This window comes from Apis cerana, linkage group LG2 (genome assembly GCF_029169275.1).
Source record: "Apis cerana isolate GH-2021 linkage group LG2, AcerK_1.0, whole genome shotgun sequence".
NCBI classification, from domain to species: Eukaryota; Metazoa; Arthropoda; class Insecta; order Hymenoptera; family Apidae; genus Apis; species Apis cerana.
Window position 1 is genome coordinate 8,119,312 of NC_083853.1, and position 27,898 is coordinate 8,147,209.

Sequence of the window (27,898 nt, forward strand, 5' to 3'; positions counted from 1 at the left end):
GACGTATTTTTTTAAGTATATAAGCGTATTCATATATAAATTTTATATATAATAATTTTAATTATACATACATTTTTATTATAATTATTGAATGTAGGATCACAAAATGGTGTTATTAGATTATGGCAATGCGGTGATTCCTTTAGATCATTGAATCCATTATTTGAGATTGAATTAACAGGGTTTGTAAATGCATTGAGTTTCACTCCAGATGGAACTCAACTTATTGCTGGAATTGGTCAAGAACATAGACTTGGAAGATGGTGGCGTATACCAGAAGCAAAAAATGTTATTGTTATAATACCATTAATACAAACAAAAAATAAATAGTTTATAATATATAAAAAAAAATTCTTTGGAGTTATAAATTGAAATTTTTAGGCAAATATAAATTATATAATTTTTTTTTATATTTAGTCTGAACAAACTTTATTGTACATATATTAAAAAATGCATTGTTTATTATTTCATAATTTTTTATATCTATTCCTAATATGCTATCTTTGAATATCTCGTTCACTATCGAATCGTAGATATGCGAATGAAATAAAAGAAATATTGGTCCACAGTACAAGTATTTATTTATTCTGTACAAAAGTTGAGTTATAAAATATTATGTCCCCATTTTAGGTCTTGTTTTTAGTCTTGTATACCATGCCTTCTTGAGTTCGTTCGTATAATAACAATGATCGCCATTGAGGACATTAGCGTTTATGAGAATAAAGCGATTTGGTCATTGATTGATTACAATGAACCAGAAAGAAACGAGTATCGATTTCGAAAGATCTCTTTCTCATTTCTACATAAATACACCTATTCTCGCACGAACCTCGGGCTCACCGTGTACATATACAAATCAAATCGACTTTTCTTTTTTTAATTTGCATATTTATCCGTAGCAACGAATGTACAGTAAGTGTACGCTACTTCTTGTATGCATTCTTGCAAGAAAGTTTCTTAAATGATTGTAACAACCTAGGTCTTTCAATATGGCTTTCTCTTCACATACTTTTTGTTTCGTTTTTTCTCTTCTTTCACTCTTTTTTAGGATCTCATAATCGCAAGTATGCTTTTACGGGGATGAATGAAGCAGCGTTGCTTTCCGCCCGATTAGTTTCTTCTCCATTGGCTCTATTTTCGCGAAAAATCCCCGACATGTCTTATTTAAAATGCTTTTCTTTCGTTTATTTCTCTTATTTCGCGTTTCTCTTCTCAAGTTTTATGATTCTTAAGTTTTTCACATTTCAAATCAGACATCGCTTTCATTCGATTTTTCCGATTTATTTTTATTATTTTTTCATTTTTTATTTCCGAGAACTCGTTTAATTTATTTAATTTTTAGTAAATTAATGAAATTTATTAATGAAATTAATAAACTTTAAATTATTATAAAATTCAATGATAAATAATTTTTGTATTTATTTTACTTATAGTGTATAAAAAGAAGGAAAGCGATGGCATAAAAATAATATCGATAACTTTTGAAATTTAATTCTAAAATTTCTGATATAATATAGACCAGTTTATCGTTGCATATTTTTCTTTTAGAAGCGCCGTTTGGAGAAGAAATACGTACCAGTGTATTTCTTTGGTGATTTAAATACGTGCGTGCGAATATGTAAGACAAGACTTATTCAGCGTGAACCGCAAACGAATATTGTAAATGCCAGAAATCATCATACAACACACTTACAAGCACACTTAACATTTTTTCGCATCGTTCTATATAATATAAATTCGTTCTATATAAACAATTGTACAACGATTTAGGCTCCAAATCACGCGTATAATCTCAACATGTCACAGAGGAACTGAGTTTTTATAGCAAATGTAGAATGTTTGCAAAATTTTGCATCTCAATAATATTTTGTTTCATTTTACGATATTTCGCTTTGGATTTCATAAATAGTTCTAAAACAACATGACTAACAGATCTTGCAAAATTTCAAGTAGGGAAACGATTCGAGCGTATACTTTGTCTTTTCTTTTTTTTTTTTTTCTTTTTTTTGACATTTTATTTTCAACGATTTATAAGTCCTGTCCTACGTGACAATAGTTATGCACTTAAAATAATTGTATTGAGGAGATTGCAGAAACTATTGCTAGTCGCGAGTCGCTTAGCAAGTCGAGAGATTCGTTGTCTGTGAGGCATACACGGTTGAAAACCTTAGGCGAATCGAATGGGGTTTTAATTAATCGAATTGAATCGATTGAAACAAGTGGCATGGTCGCATGCCCTATGAATGGCAACGCGGCTCAAAACATAATTATCTTTCTTTTCGGCATCGCGAATCATAAGATTTCGTATACTACACGCCGATTTTTCTTCATTATGTATACGCTATGTACATTTGATCTTTTAAAGCACATGACATCCAGATTTTCCGATCGAAATTTTTAATCGAAACTATTATTTTATATCTTTTTTCGACTCGATGAAAGATTTCATTGATATGTCATTAATAAGCTTAACTGATCGAAATATTTTAATAGAGGCAGAGTTCATTTAATACGGAAAATTAAATGAAAAAGGGACATTTATTCAGACATTTATTCGGAGAATAAAAGATGAAAGATGATAGATTGATGAATTCAGTCTTAATTAAATTCAGTCATTATCTATATTGTTGTTATTAGCACATTAAAATATAGAATTAAGCAACTCTTACTTTGCTTTAAATATTTTTTTCTCCTTTTAATTATGTATATATTGATAATGCAATTTTTAAGTATTTTATAAAAAATGTAAAATATGCATATACATTTAGCCAGTATTATAAAACAAAATTTAAGAAAATAATTTCTTTAATTTTGAATCATCAATATCTAAATTATTGAATAATCATGGATATTATGTGCTTTTTTAAGATGTACTACTCGTGAATGCGCGCTCGTCTTCGAGAGACTATGTTTCAGCTTCAATAGAACGTGGAATGAATTAGCGATTTGTATACGTAATTAATATATTAATACCGAAAGACTCGCGAAATTCAAGAATGCGAACCGGACATCTGTTTTCACTGCGAACTCACATTCCTCCATACTATATAATTTCTCTCTCTCCATTTTTTCAACATTCGTTTTGCAGAATAGGACAACGAACAAATTATGGCTACGATAATTACCAATTACTTACGAGGTTATCGACGACAATAATTAAAAATGATAGTTTTTCATTTTATTATATTTTGCCCGACGTTTCACGCGACGCAAGAACAATCATGGTTTTACATCTGTGCGTTAGAAGTTTTATACGTTATCCACTGATTAAAACATTTGGAATCCGTCAAATCTATCAAAATGTATAGATATATAAAAAAAAATAACACGAGATTGCATGAAAACAGATTTGAGCTTTGAGAAGAACGTAATTCAACTTTTTTTTTTGTATCTCATACTCGTAGCATTTAAAAACAGCGATAAAAAATGCATAGATAGATGTACGTAATATTAATAAAGCCGAAAAATCAGCGCAACAAAGCGTATATATATTATTTGTGTTCAGCGTTTTTAATAAATATTCTTTGAAATAATATGCGAATGTATTTTTTATTCGCATATCGTTTTTATTTATTCAAAAAAATAGAAACAGTTTGAAAACGAACGCGAAGGGATTCGCGTTGCTACACATACAACCTTTTGAATTGAACAGGCAAAACATCGTTTAAATATAATTCTTACAACCAATTTGATTCCAGGAACTCATTAATGCCTGTCGGGGATTTAACGAAAGAGGCGTGACACGCGATTTCCTCAAATTTACCACTCAGCATCGTGAATCCCTCCGATTCATATACAACCCACGCAAAAGATGCTCGTTGCTGATGGCCTCAAACACAAAAAAGGAAACCTGATTTCTTCACCGAATCCACGAATTAATACTCAATACCCTGGTTTCTGAATCGCGTGGAACGTGGATCGCACGCATCTCGTCCATCGAGACAGCATTTCTTCTCCTTCTTCTTTTCTTCCTTTCTTTCTTTTTATTTTTTTATCTTTTTGTACTTAGACGATTCGAGACGACTCGCGCAAGGTACTTTCAAAATGAAACGTTTCAACGCCGACGTAATGTACGTCGTACGCGTCGATGTACTCTGTATGTGTTATGTGAGTGAGTATGTACGTGTAATTATTATTTTAATGGGGGGACGCCCGGTCTCCCTGTCCGGCATTTTAACTTTTTTCCAGTTACTTTTTCCATTTTTTTTTTTTTCATTTTGTTTCATTCGGTTTACTTTCATTTTCCATCGTTATATGTGACCGTATATCGACATGCATAATACAATATAGCTATATAAATCGCGCGACGCCGATGGGTCTACGTTTAGAACGTCCCTCGACCCTCTTTTCTATCTTTCTTCTTTTATTTCTGCGAGTGAATTCGCTTTGCGTTTTCTGTCACGTGGTTGTCGAAATCGCGTCGCTTTCGTATATGTGTATATCGTGTCTTTGTATTTGTGTCACGAGTGTATTTAAATATATAGTTCATTTTTTCCTTTTCTTTTTCCATATCTTTAGAGCAACATCTTTTTTTTTTGCGACGCGCTTGAGAGTGAACTTGTATCGCAATATGTGCCAATATATGTGTATATAATACATGTGTCGTGTGCATGTGTACATGTGTATATGTATGAGTGTGCGTGTCTTGCACGTACTTTACGAAGATCGATTCACGTTTACTGTATTTTTTATGGTTACCTGCAATTTTTTTGACGATTATGTCTTTTTTCCAGTTTTTTCTTGTTGCTTGTTGTTTGCTTGGACTGTTTAAACACTATTTCGCTACAAGTGGACTACCATTATGAACACTACGCTACTTTGTATTGTATTTGTAATGCTTTGTAATGAACGACTGTACTGTACTGAACGTGCATACTTAGTGAATACACGCAATCTATAATCGATCTCGTTCACGAATACCACAAGTGAACCACGTTATTTTTTTAGCTTCTTTTCTTTTCTTTTTTTTTTTTTAAATATTTTTATATCATAATAAAAAATTAAAAATCTTGATTTGATTGTTAAACAAAGTTAACCGATCAAACTATGTAAATCGTTGATAATTTGTTTCTCCAAAACTATATAATATGTATATCAATTTGATTAATCAAAAAAATCGTATATCATCTTTGGAATTTTTTATTCCTTGTATAAATATGTATAAATATGATATAGCAAGTGTTTTTTAATTTATATGTTCAGATATTATGTTCAAGAAAAAGAAAAGAAATCTAATGGTTTAATCGCTTCGTGATAACGCGGTGTCTCTTATATGGTTTCTGTGACCGTGATCATATGTGTTATGTAATGTACCTGTTACAAAAGTAATATATGCAACGTGAGAAAATTCATGACCTGGCTAAAAAGTGTGGTTCTGTATTCAAACTCTCTCTTGTTTAATTAGTACTTGTGTTTCTCGGTTATGAGTTAATAATCATAGTTTAATAATAATCACTTTGTGTTTTTCTTATTTTTTTTTTCCATCTTGTTAAAAATCTTAGACATCAACGTACATTCACTTTTATAATAAATCGTTATTAGAAACCTATCCTCGTACTTGCTATGTATTTAATATAAATTTCATCGTGTTATCGTTTATTGATCTTTTTTGTTTTTTTTCTCTTCATTTTTTTTATTTACAACGACGTACCTACGAAATCATCTCGATTCCATTTTTACGCTCAATAAATCCGCGGTATTATCAATTCGACGCGGTATATCTAATTTAATCGATCCTTTCATATTTTCCTTTTCCTTCCTCATAATTCTTTCTTTCTCGTTAATGCTTATTTTATCTCATCTCCTTTTTTATATCCTTTGTCTCGAGAAGAGAGGAACAAGTCCATTCGTGAACGTAACGATAATCACATACTGTGATCTCCTTACTCCAAGATCTCTAATCTCTTGGCATTGTTCCTAAACACGCACACGAGAGGATAACACAATGAAATAGCAAAAATAAATCGTAAAAAAAAATCATCAATGAAAAGAGGTTCGAACGTCTTTGGATTAGAAAATCGTGAAACCTGTTCCTCTTCATGTATTTCTGTTCAAAACGTGCAATTTGCAACGTGTGTATATATTTACCTGTGTGTATACAATAATGTGTATACATGATTAACAATGAAGACTAATCTTAACGCGCGATTTGATTAATCGTAATCTTCGATGATATTACGATTATTATTGTGTTCTTTATTAATATCGGTATCGTTAAACTTTCTATTATATCTATATACATATACTTTCTACTAACGATTTAAGTACCTTATGGTACAATGCTTGTCCCTGTTCACGATTATAAAAATAACTTTCGAGAAACAGCGTTTCACGTGGTCGGTAGTGACGGGATCGGAGTGTGGATGGAAATGTTTTTGGAGCAAATCGGTCGAAACAAATTAAAAAAAAAAAGATAAAAATAAATGAAGGAGAGAAAAATAAAAATAAATTGCAGTGAGTGACCTTGTCTATTTTCTATCGATAGTTCGAGTCTATATTATTGTTTATATTTACCTATCGTCCGTAAGAATGAGTACCATTCACATTGGATCTATGTAACTTTGCTGCATTGCTATTGCATTTATGTTTAATTGATTACGGGCTTTCACGCTGGTTCTGATTAATTCGCTATCGATAAGTCGATCGATGATCTTTGCCGTCCAAAGCAGTTCAATCGATACATCCACAATTTAAAATATATAATTGTTACATGGATCGTCGATTATAACGATTAAAAACATAAATGCACTCTATTATTTGCGTCCCTTTACAAATGTATGTATGTATGTACTGCATGTGTAATATTCTCTGAGACCCGCAAAGCGAACTTGTATATGAGAAACATTTTGTACAATCGTGTGTTAACTACTTTGTGTGAAAAGGTTAACGAACCATATGTATATTTATATATATATATACCTAATGGATATTGTGATGCTATAATAAATGACTGATCTACGCTGAGACTCTGAACGCTTTTCTTTACAATGGTGCAGGTGATTGTCTTTGGATTTCGATTTGCGGGTTGATCAGCGATTCACAAACAATTCCACGTATAAGTACATGAGTGCAAATGAAAAAAAAAAAAAAAAACGACTAGAGAGAAAACTAAAAAGAAACTTTATCATATAGTAGCTATAATTAACGAAACGGAAATATGATTATATGAATCTATATTCTATATGAATCGTGGAATCGCGGTATCGTCGTGAACTGCTTTCTCATCATCGATCGCTCATATGTGTGTACGAAATTGCTATTGCGGTTAACACATGGGTAAAAAGTATAAATTGTAGACAGACGAACGGACAGACAGACAAACAGACGTGGATCGGAGGCATGTAATACTTAGGCTTACAATACTGTAATGGATAACATTATACACGCATTTGATTTCCGCCGTTTCCTTCAACATTCCCGGCTAATCGTGGCCATTGATTTTCATTTAATTGTCGCGTATAATCAAGGACGATAAACCATCAATGAACGATGAAAACGAATCGGTCAATCGAGCAACCATCAGAATACATTTCTTCTTTATTATCTACGATTCGGAATTAGGGGTCTCTTTTTCTCGCTCTCTCTCTCTCTCTCTCTCTCTCTCACTTTCATTCTCTTTCTCGCATTCTATCGCTCTGCCTTATACAATATGTAATTCTCTCCGCATATTCGTATTTACAATAATTCATTACTCTAATTGTCGTTCGGTCGAATTCTTTTCTTGTGGCCAACGCAAAACGATTATTTGCTCCTTATTGTTTTTATCCTTCGCATCCTTGAACGCTCTTCGGCCATTGTGTGCATTTTCATATGCGCGAAAACAATTATACGCATCTATTAAGCTTCGTTTACACTGATACTCACGGATCCATTTTTGAGACTAGGTTATATGTACAATTATCGCTGATTTTCGTATCATCAATATAAGTTTAATAGATACGATTTGTCAATTATGATTAATCAGTCATCAGATATACCAACATGAAAAAATGTATAATATTAATGCATATGTGTTACAAAATGACAATTTATCGTTCCGAAAGTGAGCTATAATAATTAGTTTTATATACTTATACAAAATAACGTTATCGTGATCATGTGACCAATATTACATTGGCGGAAAAAATTCAAAAGTTATAGATTACACGACAACGATGCACATGCATTGTGTATTGAGATAATATGTTTTGCGTGAAAAATCCAAAACACATATTTGACGTTTGCTGTGCCAATATTGAACAATAGAAATATAGATCCGTGATTGTGGAGAGAAGATTTGTCGAGAGAAACGATTACGTTTACAATTACGTAGAAAATACGCTTTAGAATTATATTAGCGTTTATAACGACATCGTTTGCGATTCAGTGTAAACGAAGCTTGATGAAGAGAGGGCGTTGTTATCGGCGCATGCGTCAGCCGAAGCAAAATCGCGTGTAACGAATGCGACCACTGTGCATGTATATATGTAATCCCGTATGTTTTACAAATAAATGCGATTTTCATGCGCATACGTTCGTTAGTACGCGTATGGAAATGAAGTCTGCGTGGCGGTGTATAATAAATAGAATATAAAAAAAAAAAGGAAAAGAACTATAGAGACAATGTAGACGAAGAATGATACAAATAAAATCGACGATCACACGATTAATTTATTGAACTCGCGAGCACGTGTTCAAGTACGTATTTGAACGTGCACGTTTTCGAACGATACAATACGAGAGAATAAAAAAAAAAAAAAGAAAAATAAAGAAAACAACAAATGGCGGATTCGATGATTATAGGAGTCAAGAATTCATCGTTTTCGCATCATGTCATTTTTTTTATCATTACCCCGCCGAATACGCAATTTATTCGCTATTAAATTTGATATTTCTTTTACTAGTAAATATAGAATATCGAGTGTGATTATTCGTAGCGTAATGATAGCGGATAATAAATATAATACAGATCTATAGATAAAGTTCGGTATGATACAACTATAATACAAAAATTTTATTTTTTATTTCTCGCTTCGTGATCAGTCTCTCTTTCATACATTACCATACTTTCGTTCGTTCGTTCGCTCGTTCTTCTTTCGACGAACTCGATTGAAGCGAGGAATTTCGGATTTTTTCATGACAATACTTCACATATTCGTGAAAGTGTCACGGTTGCAAGAACCGCGGTCGGAACTTACAGATTTGTCGCACCTTACATAATTTTGTAACACTCGACTATCCAATGGGCGATCCTTGTATTTTCGAATGTCACACGTGTCTCATAACACACACACATCACTCTATCACACTTGGCCATTTTCACTCACGCACTCTTCACGTGTCATATATAAGATTTTTACCTATTATACGGCACTCTCTTAAATTCCTCTGCCTCTAAGATGAGGCAAGAGTCACTTGTACATATTTAATTAGGAATTTATTTACACGCGTGCTAATTATCCTGATCGCGACTCTTGGCAGTATGAACGATTCTCCGCCATTACAATATTCTTCGATAGATTTCGATTCGATTATTGGCGCTGACGTCGCGATTAATCGTAACTTATCGTTTGATTCGATTATCGTAACGAATACGATCAGTGTACGACATGATCTTGTGACAGTGAAGTAAAAAAATTTACATTCGTGACATGTGAGTGGGAATATTATAAAAAAAATAAGTGGTAAGTACTATATATATACTAAAATAGCAAGTTGATTTAATTTGTGTTATTTAATAATTAGCTTTTTATGTAAATTTTAAATTAAAGTGATTTATCGATTTGTCGGTTACAATGTTTCTATAAACGATAAAGAAATGAGTGACAAAGAACCGTTCGTCAATCAATATTATCATCAGTAATTCGATTTAACTGAAATTTTCACACGCGAGATTATGGTCTTTAAAGGAAAGAATTTTCGCGCTTTTCTCACATATATATTTATCATTATTACTATGGATATATTGCATCTCGCTTGAGGATAGTTAGCACGCTGTTCATTTCGTTCTTTTTCGTCGTATTTCCAATAAATACCTAGAATTAGCGTAATGATAAGAAGGACAACCAATACGACTACCATTTATAGTAGTGATAATAGTGGGCATACTATAATAATGTCTAGTAGTAGCGTTTCTCCTCATTTCGTCTTCTTTCGTCTTTGTAATCTTAGCTACATCTTCTTTCTTCGTTTTCGAATAGTTTCAATATGGCGTTGCTGCTCGTGTGTCGTGCGTGTCTCTTCTCTTGACATTTAACGTTTATTATTTTTTATCAACTTTTCATTCTTCTTAAATCGTATTCTCTTTTATTTTCATTAAATTTTCGTTTTTTTTAAAGTTGTTCGTTTTTGTCTTTCTTCCATCCCGATTAAATTTTCTCGTTCTCTTTTTCTCTCGAGGCAGTCCGACCATAAATCGTGCACGTTTTATTTTTCACGATCGAGGGACGGCTGCGCGAGTGCGCGTGCACACGCGTGCCTCAAGAAATTAATTAAACGTAGGATAATCACAGAAAAAGGGGTTTCGACGTATGAGATATACGTTCTCGTCAGTAATGTTGTCACTTCACCGCAATAATTGCGGCAGAATCGCGCTGATCAACAAGCTTCCCATCAGCGCTACCAACAATTGGCTATACCAATCTTGAACATGGCTGGAACTCGCTCCATTATAAGTCAATTCTTCGTTCTTCACCACTTCGTTCGGATGGTCTGAATATTCCTCTATAGACACAAAAAAGAAAATAATTGTTAATTGTATGTAATCGATAACCATTTAATTAATCAAATATTCAGCGAAAAAATAGGTTAAGAATTTATGAATGTTAATTATTAATAATTTACTAGTTTAGTAAATAAATTTCAATAATGTGAAAATTAAAATATCAATATTACTTTTAATTATACATTACAACTAATAATTCCAAGATTTTAGATTCTTATTTATAATATTTTAAGTTTCCAGACTTTTGTTTTCAAATTAAATTCATTTTTATATATTTAATGAACATAATATTATTTTAATTTCAAGGAAAGAGGTCAAGGAAAGAGGTCAAGAATATCTTGAAATTTCTTCAAATTTCTCCAATTTGAAACAAAACTTGCACGAGCTTTGGTAGAAAAAGTTACTTTATTACAAGAACCAACGAATGATATTTGTCAATATCAGAGCGGAAACTTCAACTTCCAGATTCCGGCTTGTAGGTGAGTAGTTATTATCAATTTTTGCTTTTGCATGAAATGAAACGCATTACGATAACGCATAGATCGATATCGTAAATCACGAATTACGCGGGACACGATTGAATTTCGAAATTAAAAAAATTCAAGCATCGAGAAATTCAAATTGTTGTTATAAATAAAGATGGAATAATCCGTCTCGAGTTATTTCAATTCGACATCTTGGGAACACGAATTTCTCGTTGAGTCTCGAACCGGGCAGATCACTTCGTTAATGATCATCCTAGCTATCGATGGAATGCAAATGTGTGTGCATCCACCACATTGCATTTTCAAGTCAAATTATCATAGATGATAAACATAAAAAAGAGTATACAAGAATATACAAGAGCGACAGATGGTCGTCGAGAAAGATGGTTGAATTGAAACCTTGACTACTTTTGATTATTTTCTAGCTTGTTTGATTATTCTCTATCTAACACATATTTCGAGGATTGAAAGGATCCCTTTCTATCAGATCTTTTTAACGGAAATTTTTTAGATAATTTTTTTATGTGTTTGCAATAGATATTTGAAATTTGTTATCCTACTTTTACAAATTTTTAAATCCAATTGGATTGCCAATTTTATTCAAATTTCGGTTATATTTCGAATTTTGTTATCAATTGTTAAAGTTAATGAAATCAGAATTGGATCAAATATTGGATCTAAGTATGAAAGAAAAATCGTATTACGAACCAACGCCTCGATCATACACGAATGGTTTTATGGTTTTAAAAGTTTCACGTGCGACCAACCAATGTAAATGATCATTCATTTTGACATAATTCATACAAAGTATCAGGCGATTGTAATAAGTAGAACGAGCTACGAAGAGGGACAATATAATTTTAAAGCTCATTAAAATTTATTTGCTCGTTATTTACTTTATCCGATTTAATACGACCGAACGATAAGCCGAATAAATTACGTAAAATGATTGTTTGGCACGCAATGGACCGTCATGTTCAACTACATAACGGTAATTTAATGATCGAAGCGTCGACGACGTTCCTCTTTGAATCGGTACTCGTGAACGGACGATGGAAAAGAAAGATTTCGCACGATCATGGACGCTTGTCATATTTTCGAAAAGAAAAAATCAATTATACAATGCTAATAACGAATCGCGTTCGATTTCTTCGCTCTAAAAAAAGAAAAAAGAAACGATTTACACAACGATAACGAGCAGTAAAGTCGTCGAGTACGAGTGGTTTATCTTAATTTTATGCAACAATGATACCGATACAAAGTGATAATTATCAAAAAGAAAGAGACGATTAAAAACATCTTAACTACATATCGATAAGAAACATATACAGGATCATTTTCCCTTTAATACACAAATATTATTTAATTATTTAAATCGTTCACTATTTAACTATAATTCCTCATTAGTCTATTCCATAATTAAATTCGACGGGTATATAATAGATTAGATTTAATTCGCGTCGATTAATGAAAAAAAACTCTTCTTTTCAACGATTAATTTCGACGAGACGCGACGACGAGAGAAATTTCGCGTAAGAAAATAAAAGGAGTATAAAAGAGAGAGAGAGAGAAAAAGGAGAGATTCAACAAGTAGGGAGTGAAGGGGAGATAGAAGGAGGGAGAGAGAAAAAAATGAAAGAATCATTGGCCGAGATAATGGTCGCGAGGAGCATCGAGAAACTCGTTTCGCGGCAAAGAGAGCAGGTGGCAAGAGTCGGTGGGGCGGTGTATTATACGTACTGTTCTTCTTCTTCTGGCCGATCGAGGTCTTGGGCGGCGAGGAGGACGGCGGTCCATTGTGAATCGGAGGCTGATGCGGATGCACGGGGTAGATGGCCGGAGGGGGCACGTGGGGCAGGGTCGGCGCCGCCGTGGCCGGTTGATGATGATCGTGATGATGATGAATGCTGCCCCCTGGGTAGAATCGATCTCCGCCCTTGAGGACGCTCGGTGGTGGCGGGGGTGGTATTCCAGCGGCTCCTCCACCCAAAACAGCGGTGCTAGTCGAGCTGCTGCTTGGTACAGTGCTGCTGGTTACGGCCACGGCTGAAATGCGATACACAGATCGGCATTAACATTTTCCTATCTCTCTAACATTCTTATTACATTGTCATGCTCGCGAGTCAGGACGGCCTTTTTTTCACCGTTGCCTGGCATAACGCCGTGGCCTCGGGTATACTCCGTTGCGGCTATTGAATTTTAGCGTGTAATCTCACCGCCACTTTTTTACCTGGTTCACGAGTTGCGTGCAATTTCCAACCGAGTCTCGATTACTGTTGTTACGCGCGCCCGCGCAACGAACATCGTCCGTTGTTCACGTTGGTGTTTCCAGCCGAATGATTTAGGATAACATCGCGTCGACCAACAAGTTTCGATTTTAACTCGTGGAAACGGCAAATCGCGCGCTGCTTTTGCGTAATTTTCAACGGGGAGAATCGCGCGTAGAACGCGACCGCGTCGACGATTGCTCGTAAATGGGACGAGTGTCCGGTGAATAGCCATCGATTTCAATTACCTATGTACATATATATATATATAGATGTGAGCGTGTAAGGTTCGGTTATTTTAAAACGGGCTCCGAATCGAAATACAGACGAGGTTATGATTGCGCCCGTTAAATTTTATTTAATCGGACTGGCGATCATTTGCCGATCCTGATCGTAATAGTAGAATCGCGCGTAAACCGTTACAGTTATACCCGTAAAATGCGGTATCGTAAAAATTTGATAGGTAGGATTTGTGGTTCTCGCAACGTGAAAACCAACCGAGGTTTTCTTAACTGTGCGTGCGACTCTGCTTGGTTTAAAAACGTTTATGGAATGAAAAGATATTTTTATACTATTTTTATAAAAATTTATTCTCAAGGATTAATTTAATTATCGGAGATTACGGTTTATTTATTAAAACCGATCGACTGTTAATTATAAAACTATAAAGAAGGAGAGAGAGGAAAAAAATATGGTAACCATAAGGAATGACAAATATTCCGTACACACGGTCGAAACTTCACAAGCACAAAGAACGAGGAGGAGAACGAACCTCCACCGGTGGAATAAAGTCGAAGATTAATTTCGCATTTTCGTCGGCTAATTGCCGGCGTAAATGTCTTTCGCCGCGGTCGCGCTCGCGGCGCAAAGAAGAGAAGCCCGTCTGAAATTTTCCGCGAGATTAACATTTCTCGCGGTTCGTGGCTGTTGATAGTAATCGTAGAGCATCGTACACGAGCGTGCTCACGCTCTGATCCCGCAATGAACACAACACAGTAGAGAGCCGCGGAAGGATTTCGAGGTCGGGGGAGCCTCGTGGAATCTTGAATGCCCGAGACTCGATGGAAGAAGGAAAGAGAGAAAGGGAGTTCAGAGTTCTCGGCCGGCGAAATAGCTAGTCATTATGGCGCATGAATCGTCTCCGACGAGTGTTGGGCCGGTGGCAGGGAAGAAGGTGAAAGAGGTGTCTCGGGAGAACGAATTAGGGAGAGAAGAGATCGGCGGGTTAGAATGAAATAGTGGAATTTATTGTGTTCTGGGTCAGCGTTCGGTCCTCTAACCGCAACAAATGGTGCACGAGTAAGAATTATAATTGATAGAGATTATTTAAGAGAGGAAGAGCACAGAGGTGGTCGTGTCGAGGGACGCAGAGAGCGAATCGTAGCGGAAGATCAAGGAATCGAACCGTCTGTCGTTACGGAAGGTCCTTCCCTTTCTAACTGATTAGGAGATAATGAATTTATGACGTAGATTTTTTCCTTTCGATTCGCTTCATCCCCCCGTTGCTCGTGAACACGATGAGCTGACGCATTGACGCGAAACCGTGAAGGTCTTAAACGTGATTTACACGCGAAATGAAAAGGCGGCGCAGACGACGTAGACAACGACTATAATTTCAGATTATGATAATCGGACCCATTAGAATACTGGTCGTACATGTGAATGACTCCTCGCGGTAGGACAGAGGTTTTTGTTCGTTGCACGACGATGTAAGGATAGGTTACAGAACGATTGTAAATGGGATTTGATTCGCTTCCCATTTAACTCCGAGTACCTTTGAGATAAATATTGATATTTTTATTCGATGAAAAAAAAATGAATACTCACAATTGTTACGCGATGTCGCTGATGACGACGAGGTGTCAGCTTCGTTGCGGCAGCACACTTTGAAGACCACCTTCATGTTGTTACTGGTGCATCGTCCACCGATGCGTTTGTGGAGGTCGTCCTTGGACGAAGTGCTGATGAAATAGTAATCGTGGCCTGGCAGGAACTCCAGGCCTTCGGGTTGCGGTGTGAACGGCCTGAAGGTGATCGTGAAGTACATAGTCTTATACGGGTTGTTACAGACCGCTATCACTCGCGGATTCGGATTTGTTATCCGACATGTTTCGTACTCCTCTTTGGACACCTGTGAAATACATGATGCATCTAAGCGCAAGCTACCGACGCGAATCGAATGGCAACGTTATTTATTTGTCACGTAATAGCCTTCTCCTTCAATGTTTTCTTTATTTTTTTTATTTTTTTATTTCTGTAGTTTTATTGGGTTCTATACAAACGACAATTGTTTGTTGTAGAAGATTCTAGAGAGAAAGATTTTCTTGTGGACGATTCGTTGTTTGACGACTTTCAGAATTCTTTCCCGTTCTCCGTAACGCATAGCTGTAGAAAGAGCTGATTCGTGTTTCTCGACTCCCTCGATATACAGTTAAGAGGGAGAAAATATCTGTTGTTGGGTTCGAACGCTATCGAGACAATGCGAGGAGGGAAGGATATCGAGACGGTGATTAGATCCCGACGATGATTCGTGGTGCTTGCGTCGCTGCTTTAGGGTATACTGCGTAGAAATCTCAGATAAAAGGAGGGGGAGGGTAAAACTTTGCTTGGAAACGATTTGATTTATAAAACGTGGTGATTTTCGTCCCGCGTACAAACATCGTTACGAGTTTCTCTAATTAAGGAATGATCGCTACGCGGTAATTCGTCATGAATATTTTTAAAAAGAGCGGGTGAAACAACGTTCCAACATCCCCTCGAAGGGCGTGAAAAGTTGGCTACGAAGCGGAAGTCGTTCTGGGGGTCTGATACGAGCGAGTTAACGAACGAGTTTCGAGTAGTAACAGCTGTCTAAACAACACGGAATACCCTTTGACAATTTTTTATTTCGCATAATGGGTCAACAGTCGTGTAACTCGATTTATCTGTTGATCCCACTATGGCGGGCCAGGATACACGGGCTCGGACTCGTGACAATCTTTTTTTTTCACCAACGTCGAGATTCTTCGCATTACGATACAATACAAAGTACTGGAACTTACATTGTAAATAATATACTTCTCCGCGTCCTCGTCATACGTTCCCGGCTGGTACACAGGACATATTATGTTCACTTGATCGTACTCGAACGCCGCGTTGTTCTTGTTCACGTCTATTATATGGTCTGTGTTGTCTATTCGAAATCTGTAACAGAAAAACGGATGATCGTCAATAACGAATAACATTCAACCCTTTTGAATATAACACGAGCCTTGCACGTATTAAAAATTAAACCTAAGTCTAAATAATGGGGCCACAGGATGTACGTGTACTCGCACACACATGTATCCGTAACACGGAGGGGAGAAAGATCGAAGCAAGTTCTAACAATAGCCAAAAGAATCATTTATATTTCCAACGCCTCCATCTCCGGGCGCCGTTCAAAACGTATCAGATAAAAAATTAATCATCATACGGTAGGATCAAATATACGTTAACGTTTCATTCAGCGTATTGTTTCTTTCGCCGCAGGATATCCGCGCGATATACCATAGTTTCGAGAGTTTCCGCGTATCGGAAACGAGGCTATCCGTGAATACGTTTGCGAAATTCCAACGCCTTCGAAGGAGGTTCTCGGGAGGAAGGAGTGCACGGTTCTTCCTCCGGATCCGTCGGTAGCCGGGTCAGGAAAGGGAGAAAAAGAAACGACACGAGGCTCGCCCTCGTAGGCACCCAATGTCAGATAGGCAGGCGCCCATGGTGTCGGGACCCCACGTAAGTGTACATACAGCCTCTGCACCTATGTACACGGAGGCACGCATACAATCGGGTTTGTATATATGTATAGGCTCGATTGTATTATGTAGCGGGGATACTTGGCGAGGATGGAACGAAAGGTCGGCGAAAGAGTGGAAGGGAAGGTAAAGAAGAGGAGAAGGAAGAGGTAGGAGGAGAAGGAGAAGGAGAAGAAGGAGAAGAAGAAGAGAAGGTGGAGAAGGTAGAGGACGGTTTCTATATAACCGGTTCTTTCCAACAGCGCTCACACACGCCAATACACACGTTCTCTCCTACTCCACGTTTCACGGTATACAGTAAAGTTTCCTGCTGTTCACACCGCCCTATTTCGGGTCTACGAACCGCTGCGCGAACTATTTTCTTGCTTCTCGCGGTCGCTCCACTTGTTTCGTCCCGTATTTATTTTCTTTGATGCGACCACGTTGTACGTACGCGCGGCCACGAGTATATTTGTTCTGTGTTACATAAATTAGGCGCGGGCGAGTGTGATGCGCACGGGGAATGTTAAGGCACAGTTGAAATACGGTTTTCCCAGTTTTCTTAGCGGCCACCAATCGGGCGTGTCGTTCCTTTTCGCGACGTTCCATTTAATTTTATCGCGAATATCCTTCGTCATCTAAGTGCCCTTGCTCGACCAACACTCGATTATATTTCTGCGCGTTATCGAGACGTTTGCGCATGCACGCGATATCGACGAGATATCATTATCCATATCGAGTTTATGGAATTTTTTCCCAACGCGGAACACTCCTTGGTTTCTCTTCACAATTTTTTCACGCGCCTCCTCCAGATTTTGCAATTTTTCTAATTACAAGGCTCCCTCTCAGCAGCGTGCAGTCTTCATAGAACTGGCGCTTGAAATTTTACCTTTAAAAATTCAACAAAAAAGAACTGTATTCCTAAGTTCCCAGTAGCTACTGTCTCCAACGTCTAGAAATCTCCAACACCTGAAGATCTGCTATCCTTCCAAGGCACGGCGACTCGCCCAATCGACTCTATTTACTCTTGCACATATACTCACACGTGCGCTCTTTCAACACATGCACGCGTGTGCCTCGTACAAACCTTATTTCGCCGAGGGGGTTCTAGAGAGACGCTCGTCCACGATACATACTTACATACGTAGCCGTCGGCTGTACAGTGAAGTACGCGAGCTCTTCTCCGTGGCGGTAAAACGCGGGCGTCGAAAACGCGTCCCGACGTTTCGGAGCATTAACGGACAATCTCGTAAGTGGGCGTGTAAGGGCTCGAAAATTGGAAGGTAGGCCGGGCCTCGACCAAATTAACGTTTGGCGATAATATCCGCTCTCTCGGTGCCCCCATGTCGGTTCGTCGGTACCCACCCTAAGCGCGCAACGAACGCCAACAACCTCGAGTCCGGGGCACGCGCGCACACAACCATGTCGAAAGACCGTAGAGAGAGAGAGGAAAGAAGAGGGAGCCCTTCGTAACGCGCGTACCGGCGACTCGTGTGCGTCAGGCGTGGGTGTGTAGCGACATTTCAGTCGCTGGCCGGCCATTCACGAATTTATTAGACACCGTATACGTACGATCGTGGCCCGAATTACTCGCGATAAAAGCACGGCGTGGCTCCTTTTGGTACTTCGGACCGGGCATCTCGGTTTCCTCGTGGAGGTTGATGGCTGGCAATGCCCGTCGTGTTGCCTGCTCGTCGACGCGTTAATGGCCGCAATGCGCGGTGAATTGTGATGTATAAATTTGCCGGGACATACGTTTTGAAGGGAAAAGGATTCGCTTCGCGTGTCTGCGTTTATTTCGCGTTTTCGTTGAACGTTCCGGTGAACGGGCGGAGATAAGGGAAAACACGGTGGGAAGAGAAGAAATTTGAATAACCGAGATCTTTGAAATCCCGTCACGGTAATTTGTTCGCGTATCTCCTTCATCCTTGATCATTGTATAATTTTGTGAATTTTTTCTCCTTCTTTTCTTTCCTCTCTTCCGTGAATCTTGTATCTCGCGTATTTTTTTTTCCTTTTTCCTATTTCTATTTCGGCATAATAAGATGTAAATTCGAATGATGTCGCGAAGGAGAAGTACGAAACTGCTTGTCCGTTTAGAATCGACGAGATATCAATGGCATGTTAATGTACGCGAGAATCTGGTTCTCTGGGAACGATTAACAGACTTCGTTCCTATGAAAACTTGTCGGTACATACGGTTAACAATATACGTTGATTACGCTAGCGCAACACGCGTCGCTCTCTCTCTCTTTCTCTCTTCTATTTGTTATTTTAATCCTGACTCGAATTATATCCGATGAAAGGCTGTTATTGCATGTTACGGTACTTAAAACGCGATCCTTTTAAACTCGAGGACGAACGTTTTGCTACTCTTGCTGCTACACCGAGCATAAAGGCTGTCTTGTATTATGATCGTCGACGTGTTATTGGTAGCCTCGATGTGTGATTTAAAGGTTTCCCCGGCGGGAATGGTGTCATTTGCATATACCTACGTATTCGTAGGATCTCCGAGGACCCTCGTATTAATGCGATACGTTGCTTTCGTTCTTAACAGTTCTTTTCTGGCCTTAAGTAAATATTCGCCATGAATATGTATGGGGAATCCTCGAGTGACCCCTTCGAACTTAAAAAACTTGCGCGTCTGCGAATATCAGACGTTTATACAGAGACACGAGTTTTCCTTATAGTCGAGATACACGCGATAACACTGTTTAACCATCGAATCATCGAATTATCGAGTCATCGTTCCTCTTCCCTTCGTATTCTTTCTCGAGTGTTAATACGCTTCTACTTCTACTGCTTTCGTTAATTGATAAATTTACTCAAATAGCGCTCGACGCGTTAAACGTATCCGTTTAACGTCAATTTTAAGTTTAAACATTTTACGATATTAATTTGAACGTTTTAAAAAATGTCAAGCGCGAGATAAGAACGATGTTGTAAGTTTTGACTTAGGATATATATATATATATATATGTACATATCTATGTTCAGTTTTTTTTTTTAAACATCTCGATGAATGTTATTTATAGTATAAATATTTATTAGCATTTAATTTACGCGAAACAAATTTTCAAGAAAATTTGTTACACGTATTACGTTTATTATTCATAATTTCTGTATCTCTTAGAACATTTATTTCAACCATCATTTATTCCCATCTTTCATTTCCGTAATTTCCGTATCGATCATATAATAAACGTATCTGCCATATTGCCACTCCAATCGATCGTATCACTGGTGTTAATTGCATAGTCGACTAAATGTCTGTAAAATCCGCCAACGTTGACGGAATTATTCGAGGGCCAATAACTGTTCGGCAATGTCCTACCCCTAAACCGTCTTCATTAATTCCCACTACTGTTCCCGCCACACCAATCAACTACCAAATAAAACGCGCGCAAGGGTTCTGGACTAATTGGAACAGCGAAAAAGTGGGCGTGTTCCACGATCGAGGAGACCTCCATCGTTTCGGGACCCCTGGAAATTCTTGTCGATCGTTCGTCCAGACCAATTTTACACCCTTTTCCTTTGCCTTTCCCCATTTCACGTTTCGTCGAAAGTATCAAGCGTTCAACTTTTTCACCCCTCTCTCTCTTTCACAATCTTCGCCACGGAAAGAAGAAAAGGAGAATAAACCACGACGCTGAAAAGTTATTCGAACCACGTAAATTATGCGAGATACTTATCGGCGTAATTACCAGGATCCCTGTTCGTGGTATCCAAGGATCGCGTAACGGCACGACGAGGAAGCGGAGGAAAACCGCGAGGATTCACGTCAGCGCGTGTAAACGACACGCTCTTCTCGCGAACGAATCCTTTAATCGACGATCCTTGACCCGCGTTTCGTTTTAAAGGCGGATAGACAGAGGCGCGTGCAGCTTTATCCACGCGAAGGAACGTTTCATGCAGTTGAACGTCATCCACGTAGACGACGCGACGGGACAAAGAGTCGGTGAGAAACGTCGAGAAAACCGTAGCCACGTGTGTTAGAATGTCTCCGAGCCGGTGAGGAGAGGAAGAAGGAAAAGCTGGAAACGCGTGACAGGGACAGAGTGCGAGATTCGAAGAAAGAGGATGCGAAAAAGAGAGAGAGAGAGCACACGGGGGGACAGAAAAGCTGTTAGAACGATGGATAAAGAGGGAACACGACTAGAGAAACGGAGGCTTATGCACTAACTATAAGTGGGATATTCTGGCAGGAATATCAAAGCTGCGACTGCGTCAAAGAGGGCGAGTAAAGGGGTGAGGAGATAGGGAAGGGGTAGAAAGAGAGAGAGAGAGAAAGCAAAACGACCACGCGGATGGATCCTTGGACGTTACCGGCTTCGGGGCCATCGTTTGACTCTTTCATTCATCATGTTCATTCCTTGGACAACCATTGTGCCCGTATAATGCATATTTTCCCCCTCCTTCTTTCTATTTCGTCGCCGACGAGCCTCGCGGTTGTAATGTCCACAGGAATTAGTATTGAAAATTTACGGCGTGACAGAGAGACGCGTATGAATTATTTAAAAGAGGTAATGGTTCGTATTCTTAATTTTTTCTTTTTTTTTTCTTTGACTGGTTTCTCTTTTTTAATCATTTCGAACCTTATTTAAAGAAAAAAAAAAAAAAGAAATATCAATTTTCGATTCTGTTCTCGTGCTTAACGATAATAATTCGCGCGTTGATCGCGATAAGTATCGTTATAGGGTGGATATAGATGCATGGAAGAGGCGTTATTCCTCTTTCGTGCGCGGAAAGTGTTAACTGGAAGCAATTCCTGGGAGCAGGGCAACTTAATAACCTTTTTTGAAACATAGAGAAGATATCGATCGCGTTTTTGGAAAGGTGTTACGTACGGGTTCTTCCATTTGCACCTGCTTCTTCTCTCCGCGACGTCAAATACAGACCATAATTGGTTCCTCTCGGGTGATTTTATTTTTACATCGGTCACACACTCCAGCCCTTTGTTCTTTCGTAGCTGGCAAGCGTGGCAAGTCTTCGTACCATACAAAATCGACGTGAAACAGCGAGACTATGGATCGAGTTTATTATCGTCGTTTTTATGAGCGTAGATTTAACGAGTCTGAATGGGCGCGAGCAGTTCCCAGCTACCCAGCTGATTTCCTTAATTCAGTCCTTACTCTGAAATCATCGTCTTGTGGACCGTAACTATTTCTCCGAAGATTTGAAACGGTTCTCATAAATCAGACAATTTAATCGGTTAAACGAGCGGGATATCTCTTGTTAACGGGAAAACTAAAAAAGCCAACAGGAAAATCAAAACGAATTACTCGCAGTTACCACTTTAACGATATAATACATCGGATAAATTTAGAAATTATCTTTTATATTTAGATTTAATTACGAAGTGAAAAGTAAAGAAACAACACAGATGTAAATATTATCCATTGTAATTTCGACTCTTCTCCCGTTCTTTGTCCTAATTATCAACATTCTACACATTACTCGCACAATAACACGTGAAATAACAAAGCCGCGATTCGTTTTCGCGAAACGTAACGTAATATTTTCTTATAAACGTTGAAAGAGAATTCGCGACAGAGAGGAACGAGACAGGTGAAGGGTTTCCTGGACGAAAAGCGCGACCATCAAAAAGTGTACAAAGGGGAAGGGGTTTCTGTACATACGTTTAGTCAGCGACAACACGACTGGTGGAAAACATAAAAGCGGTCGGTGCTGTGCACTCGATTCCGTCAATCTATTTCCAACCCTGAAGGGGGACATTTTTGCCGAAACGCGTCCCCCCTCCGTTTCGTTCTTCGAGCGGGGCCCCTTGAACTTTTAAATTATTTATAAAAGAGAGGGCCGGGTCGCATTCCCGCGGCTTTCCGTACCGTAACGAATTCCACGGTCTCGTGCCGTATTTATAATAACTTCCTGCAAGATGGTCCAGTATACGGCGCAGTCGGTCCATTTAATGCACGACATTAATGCGTTATGTAAAAGCGGTGCGGGTGATTCTCTTCTGTTCCGTCGACGTGGTTGGTAGGCCCGGTCGTCGTGGTCGTCTCCGTCGTCGTCTTCGTCGTCGACGGCGGCGGCGTCTTTTCGTCTCTTGATGCCATTAGGACGTGCCGGCGTTATTATTAGTTAACTTCAAATATTTATCGTATTCTTCCTCCTGGCGTCAGTCGTCTCTTACATGAGTGAATTTTTTCCCCTCTCCTCCCGTTCGATCTATTCTCGTATTCGTGGATAACTGGGATCGCTTCCTGCCGTCGCATTCACTTCCTGAAGTTTTTGCATTCTTCGTATCCTCGAGCCATGCACAGAAACACTTACGTACTTGATCGTTTGATACTTTCATTACGATCTTCCTAGGATAATTGTAAATGTTCAAGTCGTGCGACAATCATGGAATCGTAGGAAGTTTTTTTTCTTCGTCGATGCGATTAAAAAAACTTTCAATATTTTCTACATTAGTATATTCGATTCGCCGTGACTTTTCTCTCAAATATACGATAATACGGAGCGATTTAGAAGCGCGTGAAAAAGGGGAAGAAGAAACGATTCCCGTGAAAACGGAACAAGATGGAAGAAGATGAAACGAAAGTTAACGAGGCGCCTGGTAATTCTTCCCTCGGGGCGAAATTTCGCCCTGGAGCTTGTCCGTAAAGAGCTGAATGATTGTGGATACGGAACCTGTTAGCGCTGATAATTTGATTCACGATGGGAATTCATTGTGATTGCTCCCGTCGAATCGTTCTTGATCAGCTGTTTTGTCATTTCACATGGTCAATTCATTTGTACGTTTTGTTCGTAATATTTTTCGAGAAAAATCTCCAAAGGAACTCCATTTTAACTCCTATAGAAAGAAAAAAAAATGAATGATGAGATATCGAAGCTTTCTTTTAATATTATAAGAAATGTCGCAAATATTTAATCGGATTCGATCAACTTCCTTCCATTTCGATTTCACATCTTCACATTTGTCACAAAGTTCAAAGGCAAGAATTAAAAACTCCTCTTAAAATACAACTCCATCAAACTTGTTAAAAAAAAAAAAATTCGTCGGTGTTTCGCGAAGATAAATCTTTCCAAATACGCCGCATACTTTATGAATTTAAAAGAGGGAACAAAGTGATTATCGTCGAGAGCATTCAGGAAATTTACGAGACTCCCAGAGTCGTCACAGATTATTCTCCGCCCCACAGACCTTCACGATATTAACTATTCCCTTATAAAAACATCCAATCCGATCGAAATAGCCGCCGAAACATCTCTCTCCCCCTCCCTCTCTCAAAAAGCCCCATGAAAATATCCAAGAGAACAATTTCAACATCCACACTGCGATCTTTCGTTCTCGAAATCGAATTAACACGTGCGATTCGAATGGTAGACAATCCGGAGGACGGCACAACTCGGTAGTAAGGGAGTAAAAAATCGACGAATTGTCGCGTCTATTCGAGGTCGGAACTCGTGGCCCAAGAGGCAGTCGATGGTTCGTGTACGGAACAGACAACGCACGATCCTCGCTCCCGTCGTGGCGTGGCTTCTAAACGGAAAGTTCATCGATCCACGCGTACCGCGACGTTGTGTGTCCTATTAAAAGCCGTGCACAGCGTACAAACGCTCTCGTCGTTCCACCTCCCTCGCGAGGCGTGGAATGGAGGCACTAAAGTGGCTAGACGGAGTGTCAGAGTCGGACGGAGATCAGAGGGCCGCCGTTGAAAGAAATAGTCCGACGGGGACGTTATACCGCAACCACGTCCGCGCACGTGTTTTCGGGGTTCCGTCTCGTAGCGTCGATTTATCAACCGCGTCGAAAGCCGCGACGCGATCTCCTTCCTCTCTTCTCCTCTCCTCTCTCCCCCCTCTATTTGCCCGAACTCTCCTCGAACAGGTGACAGAACTTCCCTTTTATATCGCGCTTGTTTGATATGAATTTATCGAGTCGTAACGTTGCGAGATTTATAAATATTCGTTTTGGGTATTATAAATTTTTAGGTCGGGGATTCTTTGATAAAGTTTGTGGTAAATTTACTTATCGAATGGTAAAAATATATTAATAAATTGCAAGACGTTACGCTCAAAAATCTCCCTTCCTAAATTAACACTGGTTATCAAAGATACGATACATACGATAAAGCAATCTCTATCTCGACAACAATTAATTATCCCGAATGATACGATGTGACGTAAGACGAGAAACGTTAAAATCGGAAATAATTTTCGCTATTCTCGTTTGGGAACAGTGTCGAGCAACCTTTGGAAATAAAAGTTCGCGGAACAGGCTATGATTTGCCTATTAGTCCGGCCCGTGTACAAATACGGAGTAACATCGTGAGTTAAAGCATGCTCGGACTCGATACAATTTAGATTGTCCCGGAGAGCTGGTGTAATTTATGTGCCACTCCTTTGTAATTGGACTAACGGCGTAAGTAGGGGAGTGTCTGTCCCGATCGGAGATCAAATGCTCGTCGTTGAAAGAAAATAGTCGGGGCCCGGACCACGTGGTTCAGGCATCCCGACGACGACGACGAGACGCGTGCTTTTCGTCGGAGGCTGGCTGGCTGTGCTTGCCTGGCTGGCCAGAGATTTATCAGTCGCGGCGTTTCGAATGTGTCGAAAGCGACCACAGTTTTCACCCTTTGAACCTCCGAGTTGCAGCCAAGTTGGTTAATGCGGCGGAGAACGTATATATGCGCGCGTTGCCGATGCAGAGACGTATGTAGGTAATAGAGTCGTGCGTATCGTCGGCTCGTTAATTAATTTTAACTACCAATTAGCGTTCGTAAGCGGCACCACCTTTGGTTTACCATTACTTCTCGAATATATTCTCCTCGAGAAACGATACTATGGAATAGGCTATAAACATCGTCGTTTAGTTAAATTCTTTCTCGTGGAATTTGTGGCTTTTTGAAAAGTTATACCTGTTGTTGTTATTATTATTATTATTGTTGTTGTTATGAACATGGCCAATGTCGTAACGCGAATCGTTTTCAAGGTATTATGATCTAAAGTTTAGCGTCGAGAGACGTCGGTAAGATATTTTCGCTAGTAGTAATTTTTGTTCGTTTGTGTTCTTGGTTTCACGTCATTGTCATTGTGAAAAAAAAAAAAAAAAAAAAAGAAGGGAAGATCGAGCGATCCTCTCGAGCATTTAACGACGATTTAATTTTACGATCGGCAACTTTATGGCGATCTCGAGCGTCGATTAGACGGAGCCACTCTTTGGGCAAGTTCGGTATATTAGCAGTTTCGAGTTTCGAGAAGAAAGCGTGGAGGAGCTTGCGACCTGACCTTGCCACGTTATTGCTTCTTCAGTTTTATGGCTGATACCAGGTTCGGTGTACGAGAGGGAACCGATGAAAGGTTTACGATTATGGAAATGTTTGTCCCTACTACGGGAAAAATGCCACGTTGAGATCAGTTTCGAAGCTGTCCCGATGTTACGGCGTACTCGATACTTGGCTTTGATATCTTTCCAGGTAGCTACGCGTTCGTATTCGAGAAATATTTCTACACCCGTGTAATCTTAGTGTCCTCAATTTTTTTATTGAACTTTCGAGAACACATAAAATCAGGGAGAGAGGAAATAAATAAAGAGAGATGAAACTTCCTCCAATTCTATCTTCTAAAATCATTAAATTTCAACATCGAACTGAAAATGTTGAAATCGTTACCTTTGAACCCTAGAGAAGAACTTGAGAGAAAAAAGAAGGAATTTTTATAATACACTATAAATATATTATTCCCACTGATACACAAGATCCGAAATAATTACTCCATAATTATTACACAGTCGGACGTGAGAAATCAAAGAAATCATCGAGGGCTCGGCGTCAATTTTCTATTCGAATTGCTCGTTGAAACAGGTTGTAAGACAAAACTGCCGAATATAATACACTGGCAACAATACAGTTTGCTGTTCCAATTTACACGTTACTCGAACAATTGTGGTAAAGGCATAACCACATCAACGTGGCGGCAAGAGAAACAAGAATAGCCGCATCAACGATTCTAAAATCAGCCAGACCTAGAAACTGATCCAACTTTATCTCACCATCAAACGTTCGATCAAGGATGGCTCCTCGAAACGAAGGCTCCTCCACGAATCCATCCTTATGCACGAACATCTATTGCTCGATTATCCGAACAAAACGTGACAGCGTCGATCGCGTTATCTATCGGCCGCACGATTCAACGATCCTTATTATTATTAATCTGTCCCGAGGCGGTTTGATCGCGAGATCCAATCCTCGTCGGGGCTTCCTCGACAGAGATGGAGCGGCACCACGGTATTTGCACCTTCGACAAAGATCCGCATTGCGCATTGAGACATTTCTGTCCGGCCGATATGGAAGATAACCCGTGTCCCGGTGCACGTTCGGGGTCAGGTCCCCGTTCCTGGGTCAGATCCACGGCCTGGCCCATCGTGTTGATATCCCCGAGATAGCTCCCATTGTTTATGGACATTGTCGTGCACAGGTACGCGGGCCCAAGCGACAGTTCGGGGTCACTTCCTAGTGCCGTGACGTTTCACACCAGCGTGACACATCGTTCGAGATTCCCGGGATTCGGTCACGAATTCGCGTGACTCGCGGAAAATCACCGTCCCGACCCTTCCTACCCGTTGCCTCCCCAAAGAGGTCTCGTTGTCTCCTCAAGTTCACTCGCCATCGGCGAGATGATCTCCGGATGGATCACGTTCTACGATCGTTTCTTTCGTGTTTCGTG

The 27,898-nt window shown here is 39.1% G+C and overlaps 2 protein-coding genes across 5 annotated transcripts in view; one reads left to right on the forward strand and one right to left on the reverse strand.

The window, feature by feature from the left end:
* The window catches only part of LOC107996638 (U3 small nucleolar RNA-interacting protein 2), a 94,329-nt gene that overhangs the window by 1,767 nt on the left and 64,664 nt on the right, over positions 1–27,898 (forward strand). For all 3 annotated transcript variants that reach the window (XM_062070979.1, XM_062070978.1, XM_062070980.1), the window contains exon 8: positions 98–11,181. In XM_062070979.1, coding sequence (XP_061926963.1) covers positions 98–330 — 233 coding nt within the window. In that variant the 3' untranslated portion in view covers positions 331–11,181. The remainder of the gene's footprint in view (positions 1–97; positions 11,182–27,898) is intronic.
* Positions 563–27,898, reverse strand: part of LOC107996738 (ephrin-B2) — a 53,957-nt gene continuing 26,621 nt past the window's right edge. The window contains exons 2-5 of one of the 2 annotated variants that reach the window (XM_062070983.1): positions 16,496–16,637; positions 15,282–15,585; positions 12,928–13,233; positions 563–10,701 (exon numbers count right to left, since the gene is read on the reverse strand). In XM_062070983.1, the coding sequence (XP_061926967.1) occupies positions 10,544–10,701; positions 12,928–13,233; positions 15,282–15,585; positions 16,496–16,637 (910 nt within the window). In that variant the 3' untranslated portion in view covers positions 563–10,543. The remainder of the gene's footprint in view (positions 10,702–12,927; positions 13,234–15,281; positions 15,586–16,495; positions 16,638–27,898) is intronic. The other variant, XM_017054924.3, reaches the window with a different exon arrangement.